General features: G+C 35.7%; 3 protein-coding genes across 5 annotated transcripts; 2 read left to right on the forward strand and 1 right to left on the reverse strand.

Moving 5' to 3' along the window:
* Positions 1-1,108: 1,108 nt before the first annotated feature.
* On the reverse strand, positions 1,109-6,297 carry LOC306765459 (lipopolysaccharide-induced tumor necrosis factor-alpha factor homolog). Of its 3 annotated transcripts, XM_079252923.1 has the most exons (6): positions 6,116-6,297; positions 3,666-3,751; positions 3,411-3,575; positions 3,119-3,154; positions 1,952-2,096; positions 1,109-1,854 (listed from the first exon to the last, which is right to left on the reverse strand). In XM_079252923.1, exons 2-6 carry the CDS (start codon positions 3,730-3,732, stop codon positions 1,749-1,751), a joined length of 519 nt encoding a protein of 172 aa, XP_079109049.1. In that variant the 5' UTR covers positions 3,733-3,751; positions 6,116-6,297; the 3' UTR covers positions 1,109-1,748. The 3 variants fall into 3 exon arrangements, with proteins under 3 accessions (XP_079109049.1, XP_079109048.1, XP_079109047.1); XM_079252922.1 differs by having other exon boundaries at positions 3,411-3,732; XM_079252921.1 differs by having other exon boundaries at positions 3,411-3,751.
* A 6,766-nt stretch (positions 6,298-13,063) lies between these two features.
* LOC306765918 (myeloid-associated differentiation marker homolog) lies at positions 13,064-14,529 on the forward strand (the record flags this gene model as incomplete). The annotated part of the gene is made up of 2 exons (XM_079253456.1): positions 13,064-13,434; positions 13,945-14,529. The coding sequence occupies exons 1-2, from the start codon at positions 13,168-13,170 to the stop codon at positions 14,527-14,529; spliced, it is 852 nt and encodes a 283-aa protein (XP_079109582.1). The 5' UTR covers positions 13,064-13,167.
* A 2,902-nt stretch (positions 14,530-17,431) lies between these two features.
* On the forward strand, positions 17,432-18,286 carry LOC306765917 (myeloid-associated differentiation marker homolog; the record flags this gene model as incomplete). The annotated part of the gene is made up of 1 exon (XM_079253455.1): positions 17,432-18,286. The coding sequence occupies one exon, from the start codon at positions 17,432-17,434 to the stop codon at positions 18,284-18,286; it is 855 nt and encodes a 284-aa protein (XP_079109581.1).
* Between the last annotated feature and the right edge of the window lie 411 nt (positions 18,287-18,697).

Consider the following 18,697-nt stretch of genomic DNA (forward strand, 5'->3'; position numbering starts at 1 on the left):
ATTGATTGATTGAATTGCATGGTGACAATTCTAACCATTACCAGTGTGGAGACTCAGACACATTTATGGCAAATGATTTTTAAATGGTGTATCTTAGAAAAATCAAACATGAACAAATATCAGTTTTCAAAGAACTAAGTTTTTCATGCTATTTTGTATATTATCAACTAACAGCAGAATGGTCATACTTTAGCTATTAGCTGGTTTAGAAGAGGCTAGGAGTGTAATTTCTCAAATAAGTAATGACACTTTATACTGAACTAATATTTACGCAAGGACACTTAGACATATGTACAAATACATTATTAATGTAAATATGAATATAATAATTGAATTTAAATTTTCCCGCGACCCTTCATTGGATTAAGCGGTAATGAATTTTACTTCAAAACTGGTGAAGTGATCCATGCATATCTGCAAGAATCACAGGTGTTGAGCTCCTCGAGGGCCACAATCCTGCAGGGTTTCCATATATCCTTGCTCCAACACACTTGACTCAAATTAAGCAGTCATTCTGCAAAACCAAATTGGTTTTTGGATCCATTTAAGCCAGCATGTTGTAGGAGCAGCAATACATGCAAAACTTGTAGGACAGCCGTCCTTGACAACCTATTTTGGACACCCCTGATATATATTTCTTCCTATCAAAAACCAAGAGACAAGCAATGCATCACAAAGGTTTTGTTAAAGAAACACTTGATAAAGTCTTCAGAAGTGTAATATTTTATATACCGCTGGTCTGATGAGGTCAGTGGGCACGACAATGCTGGTTAACAAATGAAAAGAAGTTTAAAGAAAGTGAATTTAGCATGTAACTTTGTAGTTTCAGATTGAGTGGCTGGGGCTATCCAGTAGATGGAACAGGCAATGCATCTAAATCCAGCGTTATTACGGAGCCAAAGTTTTTGTAGTTGCAATTTTCCATTTATTTAAAATATTCATGAAGCATATGCTTCAACATAACATTATGATCCCATGTAATACAAGATTTTGCAGACAATGTATGAAAGCAACACAAAAAGCATTAAAAAAAAAAAAAAAAACATCATTAAAGAAAAAAGATATTCCAAAACAAATCTGAAGATTGTATATTTAAGAAATGGGATAAAACAATACCTTTCATGACGGATTTTAAATGTGTAACACAAAGATTTGAAACCATTTAACATTAAAATTATTCTAATTCATGAAATAACAGAACATTGTTTAATTAATTTAATAGATCTATAATACAGATTATTTTATATTTCTTTTTAATATTTCAAAACCTGTTTACTTAACCTGTTCTTTTACTCGGTATAATGTGAACTAACTTGATCCTGTCGTTGGATGCTGTATTTAACGATTATTAAATGAATGGATGCAGTTAAAAAGAAAAAATTTGACCAACATTATCAACAAATTTAATCAGTGAGAAAAAGAGAGAGAGATATAAGCAAAATAATAAAAACACAATAACAAACATGAAGCTTACTGTAAGAGCAAAAATAAAACATGAGTGTGCAGCACAAAATAACAGCAGACAACTGAGAAGATTTTTTTTTTTTTACTTATGCTCATCTGATCACTTCTTTGAACTCCTCACAGTGTGAATTAAAAAGGGGGTCTCAAAATGAAAATAAAAATAAAAAAGTCAGAGTGGGGTAAAACAGTACATTTTTTATTTGGTCTTAAGAATATTGTAGAAAAATATGGCTGTTCTTTAGTTAGATTCAGCACTGACTTTGGACTTCAGAGTCAAGATAGTTTTACATCCGCTTGTATACATAGATGATTCTGTGGCAGGATGGACAGCGATGCTCCACGTCTTTACAGGAATCAAGGCAGAAGGGGATGAAACAACAAAGCCAAAACCTGTTGGGGAAACAACAGGGAATTGTAAAGTGGAATCTTTCTGTTTAATATTGTTCATTTCTCTGCAGCAGATTTCTTCTCAAAAGCAGGTTATTACCCGAAGATGGTGAGGCCGGCACATAATCCCCAGGTCAGCAGGCCTGGTGTGTGCTCCGTTTTGGTGATCACAGTCTGCTGGCACTGGGGACATACAGTCTGCCCCGGCAAGTCATGCAGGGCAGGAGTTACTAACACGTGAGTAACTAAAGATGAGGAAAACACAATAAAAAATATTTATTTGCATATTCTTTTGTCTCCATAATTACTAAAATAAGCTATTAATGAATGCTGTCTTCAGACTATGGACAATTTCTCACAACATATATGATTAAAAGTCCACCTAGCACATACTGATCATGCTGGCAGTGAGTTCAAGAAAAGAAAATTTCAGTCTTTAGGTCATTTTTATATGTACAGTTATATTATGTATGCATGCTTAAGGTATTTAACCCCTTCAGTTTCTTCTGTTAAAAATTGAAAAACTATGTGTGACTGCAGACGTTTGTAAATGAGAAGATGTTCTCAATTGATTTTACCTGACAAAATAAAGGTTAAATAAAATAAAACAAAATAAAATAAAATAAAATAAAATAAAATAAAATAAAATGGATTTAAGTTTAACATGTACTGTTGTATAACAACCAGCAGAGGTCGCTAGTAGTCTGTATGTATACAGGACTATAAACTCTTTATGACTACATATATTTGTTGTTGTCGTTATTGTTTGTTTAGTAGGGTTTGTTTGTTTTTACTGACTGCCCTTTTGGTATCAAGGCAGTACTGTGGTTTAATATATAGTCACACTCAATGGACAGTTCTCTTTGTGAAATATAAAACTGTCAATAATTTCAGAAGGTCGTGCATGAATGCATGGGTTCAAATAAAAAGTGTACGTGTGATAGGAAACCTCATTAATGTGGAACCGAAAGTGGTATCCATAGTGATTCACATAGCAGACACTGAACAATAGCTTTCTGTCAAGCAAAAACAGGCCACAAACAGAGCTATTCATCTGAGCAGCTTGGTCAGAAACCAAGGATTTCAACCATCCATCCAAGCATTGCAGAGGTATAAATTTAAACACATTCACTGTCTGTTTACAAAATAATTCTCACTCATTTGTATGTGGTGAGGAAATTATATTTTAATTTTATTAGTTCTTAGAAACAATAAAGGGATAAATGATGCATATTATGTTTTGCATGCATGGATCTGATCGCCTCACCTGTTGTGACGGGTGCAGTTGGGACCTGAGCAAAAGCTGGCAAAGGAAAAATACAATTAAACAAAACAGCAAAGGATAGTTTGAAATAAACAGACATCACATACTAAAAACATGACTGTGTTTACTTAAAACATTATAGGCGGTGTCTTTTTTACTTTTTCAAGTTGGACAATAGCAGGATATTGGATTTTCAATTAATGGTTACATGGAGCCATAAGCTAAAGAACACTGGAGCATTTTCTCATTTAAGAAAAACAAGTTAAATAGTAGAAATTTGAGCAGTAACACGGACCTCCCTGGTATACAGGAGGGGAAGGTGACGGGGAGAAACCTGGCTGGGGGTACGTTCCTGGTGGAGGGTACGTTCCTGGTGGAGGGTATGTTCCTGGTGGAGGGTACGTTCCTGGTGGAGGGTACGTTCCTGGTGGAGGGTATGTTCCTGGTGGAGGGTATGTTCCTGGTGGAGGGTACGTTCCTGGTGGAGGGTATGTTCCTGGTGGAGGGTACGTTCCTGGTGGAGGGTATGTTCCTGGTGGAGGCGCTGGACCTGGATAATTCATTGGTGGGCCTGGGTAAGGGGGAGTGGGGTCCTGTGGGGGGTATCCTTTTTCCATCTTCAAAAGAAAATCCTATCTGAATTAAAGAAATATTTTTATTCTATTTGTTCCAAGTAAATCACCTTGTTTTCAAATTAAGTGAAAGTATAAACTATTTTGTTGCTTTAAATCAATTGAAGGAAAAACAGTGTATAGTTGACATTATTTTAAGTTGTTTTATGTCCAACAATACCCTCAATAGTCCATCTGAGTGTTATATAAATTAATTCAGTCTAATTCTTTACCCCACACATTTCCTGCAATGTATTACTGGTAAAGCAAATGCAAATTGTGTGAATAACAGTGGTTTAGAGGGTAGACGAGGTTGTCAAATGAGGGTTTGAATCCTGCTCCCTCAGTCAATCTGTGGTGTCCCGGGGCAAGACTCTTGACTCTCTTTCCCTCCAGCGTCAGCATCACTGGTGTATGAATGTGAATGAATGGTAGTCAGAGAGGCTCCTGGCATTAGCTGGCAGGTCTCTACCGTAGTTTTATGCAAACACCTTTATAGAACAAAGTCCATTTAGGATTAGCTGCTCCTTTTAGCAAGCACTGCAGCACAGACAACACATATTTATTTTTAAAATCGTTTCATCAAGCTCTTTATCATAATTTTGTACAAACTTAAACTCAAATCTGCCCACGTTACCACAAAGCTATTCAGTCTGACGCAGATAAAATGAAGGTTAAAAAAGTATTACACCCCCCTTCCCAAAAACGTATAATGCCCCATCTCTCATTTGTTTCAGCAGCCATGTTTGCATATTATTAAAATTTGAATGGACAAATAATAATACAGGAAGGTAAATGTGAGCAGTTTATGACAATAATAGCTTTTACTTTGATGCCTTGTTCTGTCCCTTAGATGCTGTTCCTTTATAATAAATATATTATGTCTTATTATACAAATGATATAATCTTATGCATATTAATATCCAAAGCAATCATGTTATAAAGTATCTAAAATGTTTTTTGTATCATCCAGTTTTCAGCGCTGCAGATCCACATCACAGCTCATATGAGAGTTCGGATTCCAATTCAGAGTGTAAATCTTTTCAGGTCTTTACAAATTTCATTCAGATGTTTTCTCTTGACAGCTTTTAGAGATGAGGAAAGTTCGTCAGGACAGCATAACAAGTCATTTTACTTGACAGCTTGACTATAACCCCAGCTAATTGTAGTCATGTGTCTTGAGGGGTTCTGTTCTGTATCCTAACCAACACCACCATTCTTGTAAGCTGAACAGCTCAACAATAACTGCAGATGTTGATGAAATGAACCATTTTAAGTCATGCTTATGTAACATTGTTTGAATTGCTGATGGTGGACTGGCGGTTGTTTGGAAATAGCTACGAGAGAAATTTTTGGAATGCATAAGATCCTCCTCATAAGATCTACCCTGGACTCCTTGGACTTGCCCATGTGGATCTTTTCATTGTTCACTGCCAGGCATATGTTTTCTTTTTCCAGAGAAGCTCTCTGCTGAAGTAAAAGAGAAAAAGAGTTTCCTCGACTGTTTTAAGATCATTTTGGAGCTCACATCGACTAATGTGAATGAGTCATTTTGCATGTTTTATTCTTAAAGTGAAATTTGGCTCATTTTCCTTCTGTTGCTGTGTTTTAACATCTAGACCTGTAAGCAGAGCTATAAGTTGCTGTTACATTGGGTAAGGTTGTACTTCCTGTGTTATTAAATGTCATTTTAAATCCAGCTATGTTCAACTTTAAGAATAGTTTGTTTTTCTTTTGTTTTTTTTTACAATTCTTAGCTGAAATAAACCAACCAAGAAGCATAACGTATCCAAACAGAATAGTCAGGATAATAGTCAGGAGGCAATTTATTCTATCAATTATTCACTCAGTTGGAGAGGCACCACCTTTTTTTATTTAAACAGCTGGAGTAGTAATTTGTTCAGCTTTGGTTTTGTTATGGACTAAAACAATAACAGTGGAGTTGCACTTTTTTGGAATTGTTCCCCTGGATACTGATCTGTGTTGGCCAGTGTAAACAGGCCCACCCAGTTCTCACAAACCTGTGTGTGTATCGCTGTAAACCCATTCTCAATTAGAGAAACATGAGCCACGCACACACACTAATGAAGCAACCTTTAACCAGAGCATTATACTTGTGCCTCACCCTGTTTTTATGTACAATTTTGTCTTTGTTTAATCTGCAATGTTCTGATGTTACACAGATACAAGTATGTGTAGTTTGAGTGTGGAGGTCATGGTGATAAAAAAGTGCTGGAATAAATAGGAACCCAGCCATTTCTCTTTCACCAAAGAGAAGTCCTGTTTCCTTCTGTTATAGCACTGAGGTTTACAGAAGCATGTTGACAAGGCAGTTTGTCAGTTTCTGTCAAATAATGTAAAAATAAAAAAAAAACACGAAGCAACTTACGTGTGACTCTTAGGTGGAACTTTCCATCAACAACAGCAGCAAAAGTGCAGAGATAAACAGCGTCTCCTTAATCGCTGAAGAGAAACGACAAAACCAAGATACAGAAGGGTGAAACAGTCCGTTGCCTGACTGAACACAGCTGCAATAGAGGTTGTTAAACAAAGGAAGGAAGAGCTTTTCGGTATTTCGTACGTTAAGCAGAGCTGGTTGTGATACTTTACAGTTTTCCCCTCCTCTTCTCTTCTCTCCTCCCATTATTCCATGTGACTTTGAGAGTCAGAAAGTCAAAGAAAAAACAAAAGGCATTGCACTGCAGCTACAAGAGGTGGCAACACCAAACTAAACAAGAACAGAAGGAGAGTGTGTGTTAAAGAACACACAGACAACAGTGTGAACCAGATCACTACTGAAAAAATAAGAAAAGATTTTTTTTTTTTTTTTTTTTTTTTTAAATAAAGCTTCAAACTAAACGGTGCTTCTTCACTCTTAGGCCACACCATCACCTTCTTGTGGTTTCACTTTTGAAGTTCAACAGTTTTGAGTCACACAGTCCACTTCCTTGTACCACCTAGAATATAAAGCTACTTTAACACATTGACCACATTTTACAATCACATGTTCAAGGCTGAATTAAATTTTCCCAGTAGGCTACATCACAACATCAGTATTTGATAGGTCTTGCCAAACTAAATCAATCATTGAAATAATTTATTCGGGTACCTAAAAGGTAAATATCAGGGATATTGGGTGTCGTTCAGATTGGTTTCCAAAAATCATTCCATTATACAACCACAATTATTTCCTGTAATCACTCTAACTCACAGAATATTTCCCCACATGTTAAGTGAAACAAATGACCTTCCTCTAATCACATGACTGGGACATATTACAGCCTAATGACAACTTGGACAGGAGGCAACAGGACCGTCACAGGACCTGCATTTCTGGTCAGCAGGAAATATTGGTCTGACTGGAGATAAAGAATGTTTGTTTCTCTCTTAATATTTCACCCTGTAGATCAGCTAAATTCCTGTGTTACAACAATGTGTTTCCTTTTTTATGCAAGTGGGAGCAGAGGTCTGGTGTCAGCCGACTGAAGCGTGGGGGTGCCCCCACACTTCAGAGAATTTCTCTATAAACCATCTACATCTAAGATGTAAACATACAGGAAATATTTAAATAAAACATTTCCTCGTACTCTGATCATAACCTTTCTGGGGACAGTGTAACTATTAAAGTCTTCCAGTTTTGCATATTCTTTTTAGGCTTTATGGCTTAACATTAGTATTAGTAAATCTGAATAGATCTTTTCCTGCAGATTACGGAAAATTAAGACTTTTTTTTTTTTTGTACAATCTGCAATTTTTTTACGACCTTCTAACAACGGAAGTGATTTACTCATGAGGTAATTTTGTTGGTGTAAGACAGAAAACAGGAGTATAGCCATGTCTTCATGTTGAAGCAGAGAGCATTATTACTTATCAGTTCAGTTTAAAATGACTTCCTTGCCTCCTTTTGCTCTCTACCTCTTGCTTGCCAACACCAATAAAAGTTGCTGTTCTACAAACATGATATTCTGACTACTTCTTTTTTACTGCTGCTACTAAAACAGCAGGCTTATGCTTCTACTTTTGTGGTATTTTGAACAACTAAAAGAAAGAATTAGAGAGTTTCTCTTTGCCTCACTTCACCGTTTGTTCTTTTTTTCACTCTTTACAATCACGACACGACTTCCTCCTTATGGTACGCAGTTCTATAGCGCCCTCTCCTGGTGCTCATCCATATTACAGAAACAGAGGGGGGGAGGCAATGTGTCAGCAGGCTACATTCTGCAAAATAATGATAAAGAGCTATATTTAAAAATAAATATATATATATATATATATATATATATATATATATATATATATATATATATATATATATATATATATATATATATATATATATATATATATATATATATATATATATATATATATACATATATAAAACTAGAGTGACAGCATAAATTATTGAAAAATATAATGTGACATTCAGTCCACTTTCTCACGTGGTAAGAATCAATTTGAACCAAGTCTTTTTCTGCTAAGTATGTGTTGCTTTATAAAGCAATAACCTAATGAATATACACACAAAAAAGAGAGCTGTCTTTATGCTGAACTGATGTGGGCTTCTCGTGATGCATTACCACCAAGATCAAAATGGAATTTGTCCCCATGAAGTTTGTTTGGGAAATTTACATTTACGTTTGTGCATTTTGTAGTTTTATTGATAGCCTACTGGACACTCAACCCAGTAAAACTCATGAACATTAGTTCTTCCATTTTTCACGTACTGTGTGGAGATCTGGGGAAAGAATTACAACATTGTATTATACTCATTTTCAGTGCAGAATAAAATATGTAAAAATATGGTCACTCCTTATTATACACAAAAGTGGGTGTCTATAAAATACACATTCTGTTTGTACAATCAGCATTACCTACTTCAGGACCTGGTTCATCATGACACAGCACAGATTATATTTGAAGCTATTCAGCATTTACTACGTTTTAGCATCACATCTTTTCAACTAGAGAGAAGGGGTTGTAATTCACAGGGGACCTTCAGTTCAATTCAATTCAATTCAATTCAATTCAATTCAATTCAATTCAATTCAGCTTTATTTGTATAGCGCCATTTCACAACAATGTCATCTCAGGACACTTTACAGACACATCAATTCAAGCCAATTGTTAAGGGAAACCAGGAAAACCAAGGGTTTGCGTCAAATCTTGACTTTTATAATAATAATAATAATGATAATAATAATATTATTGTTATTATTATTATTATTATTATTATTATTATTATTATTATTATTATTATTATTATTATTATTATTATTATTATTATCACAATGGCAATTGTTGGCATTGTTGTTCGTAACTATTACTGATTCATAATATACAAGTATATTGTGAAATATGAGGTAATAGTGTGTGGCAAGGGGGTGGGACTGAACAAGGGCTGTTTTTTTCCCAACATTTTTTGTACATTCCTTTGGTTTGTGTTTCTTGTTTTTAATTTGTTTTTATGCGTAAATAAAACTATCAATTTAAAATAAATCATTAACAAAACTAATAAAACAAAATCGACTTCTTGTTGCATTTCAGATGATTTATCTCAACCACAGATGCTGTAGATCCTTAACACAGCTGATCCAAGTTTGAAGATGTCTCTACTTCTCTTTCTGGACACCTGTCTACAAATAATGTATGTTAATAGCCCCCAAAACAGTTTAGAAAAAATCAGTTCCAGGCTGAAAATAGAAGTGTAAAAAAAATCCAAAGTCGCTTTATAAATCTAGTGTAAAAACAATTACATGCACTTTGCTGCCTTTATATACACAGTTTTTATCATTAAACCACATGGTTTTATGTATCTGGCCCTGGCATTTCCCCATGCACAAGTTCAGTAACTTTGACTGTAACCTGAAACTGCTGTGTTATAAGATAAGCAGCCCGCATCCCACATTCCTGTCCTCAACCAACCTGCTCTAATGCATTTACTTGTGTCTCAAGCCCTTTTTTTTTATCTTCAAAGTATTTCTTTCATTTAATGAAAACTTTAAAACTAAAGTCACCAAATGCTCCATCAGCTTTTTTACCACCAACTTAACCTGACCATTTAGTTATGACTGCATATTGTTTGACATTGTCCTTCAAATCACAAATCACAAATTCTATTTAATATGTAAGGAAATGCTTTACATATAACCTCCTTCAAATTTGAATCAGCCAAAAGTGTCTTTAATATTATATACGGCATCATAATTTATAGCCTATAAATATATTACACTTATTATATAACATTAAGTCCATCAAAACTTTCTGAAACTAGATCAGTGCATTGTAAAAACACATTTAAAAGACTAAAATTTATGCACCTACAGACATTCTGCATTTACATTAACATCTCGTTTTCACTGCAATTCGAAATGAGAGCTTAAATAGATTATTATTTTAAACATTTGTGCCCAGATTAATAATTGAAATGGTCTTAACAGCAATTAAAATACCTGAAAAAGAGATGTATTTATTGCATTTTATTCCATTTTATTCCATATTTATGTTTTACTCGTGACTGGCCAGTAGATGGCACTCCTAATCAGGAGAGCCTGCCACTGCTGTAAAGCAGGTTGATGAGTGTTTTAAGAGTTTTTTCCATTTCCTTCCGACATAGAAAGCATGCTTAAGAAAGCATGCATTTAAGCGTACCTGCTTGATTGTGGTGAATCGCTTTATGCAAGTAGCAGTCATTCATGCCATGAATACGCCCATCTTATAGGGGAATCAGTTACTTTTATATGATCAAATAAGAATAAACAACATTTTTCAACCTTAAAATAACTAACAGTTCCTAGAATAACATATATTTGAAACAAGTCTGATGTTTATTTTGAGGTGTAATTTCTAAGTTTGGCACCCATCCCACCTCCTTTCATGAAGACAGTACGGTTTACGCCATCTTTACATCACAATAAGCCAACAGGTGGCAATCTGGATGTTATTTAGCCTCACTTCTAAGGATTATTTATATGGTCAGTCTGTGTAGTAACAATGTCCGGAGAATTTCAAAACAGTTTATTGGATCCTCTTTCATACAAACACATCGACACTTGGTCACTATTCTCTTTTTTTCTGGTGGACTGCCAGCATTCTGCTCTCAGACCATCAGTAAGTAACCACACTGCCAGGTTGGCTTCATAGCAGCTACGGTTAAAGGTACATATTTCTCATCCTTCGAGAGAAATCTTTATAAAATCGTTCACAAAACCTTTTTGACTAGCATATTGGGTTCCTCCAACTCTGCTTTCAAATGATAATTCAGCTGTACAGTTTAGTCGCCACATAAATGATGAACAGAATACTGGGTGTGTGATGACATTTTATGACATTGCTTCATCACAGAGAAACCTCCTCACCCTCACCTCTACCACCTGTCATCTTCAGACTAATCTAACAAGTCAAAAAATGTCAAGATCAGTTCTGACATGACTTTTGTGTGGATCATTTCCAGGTGTCAGTCTATTGTCTTTGTATATTATTACTTGAAGTTCTGAGAGTGCAGTCTATTACTGGTGACACTTTATTTTTCCTTTTGTTCTGGGAACTGAACGCCTTCAAATCACATCTTATCTGACTTTTTAGCTTGTTTCTTTATTTGTTTTTTTACTAATATCCTCTAAAAGAGCACATTTTTATACCAAAGCCTATGTTGACTGTACAAGCTTTCCCCCACTTTCATCTGATTTATAATTACTAATTTCTTCAAAATATAATATTCAAAATTTTCAAACAAATCTTCCACTTTACACGAGGAATTAGAGAAACTGTTAAACTTCAACAAACATTAAATGATGACAGGATAAGGGAGGGGATAAGATGTTGAAATGCAACATAAAGAGCTGAGTCAGTCCTGATAAGACAATAAAGAGCTTTAATACAGCCGTGGACAAAGCCCAAAAGTTAATCCACTTATCTGTCATCTAGGTTATACAGTGCAGGAACTACATATTAGTTACATAGTGTACACAAAAAGTGATGTACACAAAAGAAAAATGCCTATCCTCAGCCATTGATGGAAATTAATCTTTCCATCTTAAACTAATTAAGTCACTGTATATCATCAGAATATGTCAAAACTCAAATAAAAATATTTAAGCAACTGTTAGTTAACAAATCAACAATTAGAAATAGGGTGGGGTCAGTCCTTACAATGTTAAAGCAGTGAGTAAATATAGTAAACTGGATGAAATAGGACCCTATTTCTCTGAAAAAGAAGAACTATATCAGCCACTGTAGAGTGCAAATTGCTGTCAGTGACTTACAACAAATTGTGTAAAAGTCTTAAAAATGTTCAGGTTGAGATAACTCAGTGTTAGTCTGCATTAACAGTTTAACCATTACATCAATATCCTATGTATACAAAATGTTCACCCAGGGTTGATTCTGGAGAAATACTGACTTCCTGAATGCCATAAACATATTATAATCTATTCTTAAACGTCTTGTTGACATAAATGTTCAAAGAAATAGCCTCAGCGTTGCTGAATTTATTAGAAATGTGTGTGTGCTTTTTTTTTTTTTTTTTTTGTTAGTTTAGCATGCAATGGAGAAAATGGAGACGCTACCTGCAGGTGATAAAAGTTTCACAGTCAACAAGTGACAACCACATGAACATCTGGAAATCCAATGCATGGTCTTCTCTTAACCTAAACAAAGCATTGAAAGACTTGTTTCACACACACAAGCTGTACTCCACAGTCTTGAGTTTCTAAGTCTTTCCTCTGTCCCCACCTCCTAACACAGACTTTGATGCTGTAAATAAGTGGTAATAAGGTTGTCTTAATTCCATATCTTTCAGTCTCCTTGGATTTCCTTGCTCAGTGCCTCTATTTGTTATTCTTCATTGAAGATGAGTGTTTCAAATCAAATCAAATCAAATCAAAAATACTTTATTCATCCCCCAGGGGAAATTCAGACAAATTTCTATATCATAACAGTATTGTTCTGAAAACTCCTATTTATTTCACTTATTGGTGTGCTCGGACACAGTTCCTCTTAAAACACATTTATGGGTTTAAACTTTTCATGGACTAGCCGTTAAGTCAGCAAACACATGTGTCATGAGGTGAGGTTCCTGTTTTAGTTGTAATGATGGCAGAACTCCTTTATTGACCAAGTACAACTGATAAGCAAATGGACATGAATAGCAGACAGCTTCTCCCACACAACACTGTTCTGATATGCACCAGTGCAGTAAAGATGTCCTCACAGGCCAAATGAGGAAGAAAGTTCAATTTGATGACAAGAAAGGAGTGGCTGGAATTTCTACATTCACACCATTATCACTGTTTGCGACGATCAGACAACATCAACTAAACAAGCAGAAGAAAAGAAATATTAAATCATCGAAGACAGAGGAGAGAGTTGCGACAGAAGTGGAAGATTATTTATTTAACGAGTGACCCAGCACCGCATTAAACTAACAGGATCAAAATCAGGATGGTTACACTGGACTTCAAGGTATTGACTGTTCCGGTGGGCATTGTGCGCATACTGGAGGTCATCTTCACCTGCGTTTCCTTCAGCCTGGTGGCATCACTGGGTCATGAAACTGGCTCTTTCTGGACATGGTGCATGTTTACATGGTGCTTCTGTTTTTGTGTCACTTTCCTAATACTCATCTTGGAATTTATCAGTGTCAATGGAAAGCTGCCAATCTCCTGGGAGGATTTCACCTCTGCCTTTGCCATGTTGGCAACCCTAATGGTGCGTGTGCATTTTATTTTATTTTTATTTCTTTTACTGTACTTATTCTTGAATTTGGATTTGTAAATTAATATACAACTATACCAAATTTGGGCTTGACTTCTAAAAATAAAATACTGTGAGAAATTTCAACAGTAACAAAGTTCAGCGACGTATATATTAACATTAATACTTTATCAAAACATACTGTTAGCTGTTAGCATTTTGGGATTCTCCAATAATTTTATAAAATGATACAATTCACATCCCAAATTGGATGAATATTATTAGAGCAAAAGTAGAGGAAAATGGTTTTTCATCAGTAGTCACTTAAATGCTTTTTTATAGATGTAAGATGCTTCAAGTGCAGCTTTATTCTATTGAACATTATTCATTTTTCAACCATAAATATTTAATAAACTACAGCAAAATAATTTGTGAGGATTATTTATGACACAAACGCAAATTAATCAAATGCAAATTGAAAATAAAGATTTTTTTCCCATTACTTTTGGAATCTCTCTCATGCAGGTGCTTGCTGCATCCATCATATACTCCGTCATCACTGTCAAATTCGCCCTTGGCAAACAGATTGGCGCTGCTGTTATTTCCTTTTTGGCCTTCATCCTATACGCCGTTGAAGTTGGAATGACTCGGGCCAAACCTGGGGAGATCAGTGGATTTCTCTCTACAGTTCCAGGTCTTCTCAAAGTTCTGGAGGCATTTGTGGCCTGTATCATCTTCATCTGTCTGGGCTACAACAACTACTCTAGTTTCCCAGGGCTTCAGTGGTGTGTTGCTGTCTACTCCATTTGCTTTATTTATGCCCTACTTGTCATCATTTTAACCATCTTCCGCCTGCTGTCTGCCTTCCCTGCACCTCTTAAAAAAGTCCTGACTGTCTGCAACGTGCTGGCAGTGCTGATGTACATCACAGCGGTGGTCATCTGGCCGCTGTACAGCTTTGAGAACAATCCCAACACATGCTCAAATGATGCCTTCTGTCCATGGAACATGATAGTTGTTATCACGTTCATGACCTGCGTTAACCTGGTTGCTTACATCGTTGATACGTTTTATTCCGTTAAGCTGGTGTTTTTCAGAAGTGGAGCATAAGCATGTTCTTGTTCAAGAAGCTGCTTCATGATTTTGCTTTCTTTGAGACAACAAGAGGAAAGAAAAATCATGGTGTTAATTATAATAACTTGAGCTTTGGGCCTTAATTGCAGTCTCTTCTTTTGCCCTTTTACATCATTAATATCTGATTTTCTCAGCTTGACCTTTAGAGTTTAGGATTCATTTTCAGTTTCATTTTGTGTATACCGCTAACCGCACCATCTGAAATATAATAAAACTGTAATCAAAGATGGGCTTTTCCTCATGCTGAAGTCACCTTACATGTGTAGAACTACGCTTTTCATTTGGATAAACAGAGTTTACTAGTCAATAATTTACATTTAGATTACCATTTTATTTTACAACAATTAACAACTAATTAAACACAAGCCAATAAAGATAAACAAATGTATCTATGAAATGAAGGAAATTGCAAATAAATCACCAGACTTGTGAAATAAATGAAACACTGAAACAAATCTAGAAATGTTGATTGTATTAAACTGTTGTTGATTGTATTGTATTAAAAATATATTTTTTTAGGTTTTTAACAGATTATGTATGTAAATATCTTCAAATTGCACATTTATGTCTCAACATTTCATTTTCATGGATTTTTGGAATAAGAGGATTAATCAAGTAATTGATATTATCAACACAAACAATGATATTACTTTTAAATATATAGCAGCATTGGGGGAGAGATTCTTTTGTGTCATTTTCTAAATTTTAAAGTAAGCAGAAGTTGCCTCATGAAATATTTCCTTGGGAAGGTGACTTTCGGTCAAAACATACAAAAGAGCTAATGATAGTTTGGGGATTACAATCAGTTATTTGCAGTTTCTTCTTTGAAGACAAAATGTGTGGTTTTTTGTTGATAAGATGAAAAACTGAGACAAGTAAAGGACAGAAATTTCATGTTTATTGTTCTGAACAAAATCTACATGTAAAAAAATAAAAAGTGAACAAATAATAATTTGTTTGTTCACCAAAAATATTTTTCCATTTCAATTTCTTTGTTGCAATAAAAGAAAAGAACTCTTTTTGTTTGTTTTGTTTTTTTTTTTGTTTTTTTTTTACGTGAGCAGTTTTTATATGTTAAGTATAGATATTGGTAGCAGTATTGGAACTTAATATTTGTATTATCAGTGATGCTATTTGGATCAGTAGGTTATATTGGCCATATATTCAATACCAAGTTTAAGAGAGCTGAGAAGGTGATGTCACCAGATTTCAGGCAATCCACCGCAGACCTATCATAACTGTCTATAGTGTGGGAGTGTTTATTATTGCTAATCATTAAGTCACACAAGGCCACAGTGCCACAGACCAGAGTGTGAGTGATTTGAAAATACTTTTCAACAAATTTCCTATTAGCAGCAGATAATGTATCATATGGCTATCATGATTGACAAGAATATGTTAGGTGTGTGTTTCCCTCGATTAAAATTGAACAAGAACTCGAATTCTTCTTATTTTGACTTTTTTCTTATAAATAGCAAAAACCTCAGGCTTAGCCCTTATCCCAACTCTGCCTCCATCAAATCACATCCCGTAAACACACACATCAGACTTTTTCACACATACTCCGACAACGTCCAGAGTCATTTGTCTGGAAAGTGTCAACAGTTGCCCTTTCATGCCTATACCAGACAACAAAAGTATACATCTGTGGCATGTGTCTTCGTCTCTCCAGAGCCACTGGAGCATACTGGACGCATGACTATATCCTACAAAAAGACAGAGGAAATTGCAACATTATTTGAACAGTTCATGTGGACCATGTTGTTTTCAGGTCTATATCAACACTACACACGGATATATCTGCATTAGTGGCAAAAGAACAGAAGGAAATGTACAAGTTGGCGAAAAAGGAAAAACAAAATATGGGAACAAGCATGGAGCTGCAAACATAATCAGCATGTAAAATTAGATAATTGTGAAAACAATTTATATCCCATGTTTTCTCAGGGGCTCATTCTTTTTTATCCATCCTTAGTTGGGAGCTGGGAGGATACATTTGGAGAAGGTCTAGTTTTACAGATGTAGATTGGTGGCTTGAGCTGATTCCTTTACATGCCCACATATCAGAGTACACAGGCACCATAAAGTCAAAATAAGACACTAATCAAAATGAAATTAATTTTTAAAAACAGACTGATGTTTACAAGTTATACACATAACCAAAATGCTCAAAAGCCAGCCATATAAGAAGAAGTAAGTATAATAAAACTACAGCCATGCTTGGGTTAGGATGTGTGATGTTCAAAAGGACAACACAGTCCATTTTGCTCTTAGAACAAGCTCATTTCATCTTTGCTGATCAAAAATACAAGTTCCCTGATTCAATATTAAGCACAGATGATGGATAGTTAACAGCAGTGATACATAAATTCTCTTAAGCTCTATGATGTTTTCACTGGTTTTAGTGATTGTAAAGGTTAAAAATGCTAAATGTAATTTAGTTAATCATTTTTCCATTTAAACTGAATTTAAAATGCCTCCTTTTTTCCAACCACAAATGTGAACACAAGGACAAAATAAGACAAGTTTTCTTTGTATGACAACTTGGACATGAGCTCCTCAGCTGGGTTTGTGTCGAGGACAAGAGTCCAGCAGGCTCTGAGAGATGAACATGATAACAGTATCCAATCAACACACTGCAACATGGGCCATAAACAGCACAGATAAGCTCAGGATGCTCGGGCTTGAATAAATACCACACCTGCGTTTCAGTTTGAAAGAGCACACCGGTTGGGGCATTTTGACTTCATGGATTTCTTCAATTGGATCTGGCTTGATAACCAAAGTCTTGCTGTTGAAAGGGAGACACAGAGCACAGCTGACAGACTTTAAAAGAACTCTTTTTTTTCTTTGGTGTCAAACAAAACCCTGTTCAGCCATGGTTAATATTGATGTGAAATCCATCACCAAGCCTGTGGGGATCTTGCGAATCGTGGCAACCATCTTCACCTGTATGTGTTTCATTCTGGTGGCAACAGTGGGACATAATAAATCACCATATTGGGCATGGTGCATGTTCACCTGGTGCTTCTGCTTCCTGGTCACGCTTCTTATTCTAATTCTGGAGTTCACCATGGTCAGCACAAAATTACCTTTCGCCTGGGATGACTTCACCGCTGCTTTTGCTATACTGGCGAGCCTCCTGTGCCTGTCAGCTTCCATCATCTATCCCATGTTTTTCACCTGCAGTACCTGCCACCGGCAGATTGGAGCGTCTGTGGTATCCTGGTTTTGTTTTGCTGGGTATGTTGCTGAGGTGGTCTTAACACGCCTTCATCCAAGTGGGGAGACCAGAGGATTCCTCTCCACAATTCCTGGCATAATGAAGATGTTGGAGACCTTCCTGGCCTGTCTTATTTTCATGTCCCTGGAAAGCGGGCAGTACTCAGGTTCCTCACCACTGCAGTGGTGTGTAGCTGTGTACTCCTTGTGTTTCATCTTCGCCATCCTCATCATTATACTCACCCTCGGACAACTAACCTCTTTTTTTCCATTCTCCTTTGACATAGTAGCAGTCGCCTATAACATTCTGGCCACAGTGATGTACTTCACAGCTATGATAATTTGGCCGTTGTATAGCTTTCGCAACAATAAGCGACCAACTCACTGTGGCTCTCTCTGTGCCTGGGATAAACTGGTGGTGGTCACCCTCATGACAATCTTCAACTTTATTGTTTACACCTTGGACACCATCTATTCCATACGACTTGTGTTCTTTGTCAATAATCAGTGAGCTGTTGTTTATCAAACCTATCAGAACAACTACGAAGAGAAAGAATTTGGACATTGACTCTTTTTTTTTTTTTTTTTTTTAAATCTTCAAATTATTTAAAGTATTTTCTTGCTTAAAACATCAAATTTTTCCATTGTTGCTGTTATATTAAACCAAATGTAAATACTGTCTGTTTATATTCTTGTGATGTAGAAGCACTTCCTACAATAATGACATGTCTAGTTCAAAAAGACAGTTTGTTAATGATTAGAAGTGTAGTATCATGGTCATAAAAATGAAAATAAGTAAGTAGAACTTTGGATCCTGAGAGTGATCAAACAGTGTAAGTAATAACTATGCCAGGGTTTATTACAGGCAAAGTCAAATTATGTGGAAAGTGAGTCAATGTTGCTTTTCGCTGGGAGTGCTGCA

Source organism: Telmatherina bonti, assembly GCF_933228915.1.
Source record: "Telmatherina bonti genome assembly, chromosome: 14".
NCBI lineage: Eukaryota > Metazoa > Chordata > Actinopteri > Atheriniformes > Telmatherinidae > Telmatherina > Telmatherina bonti.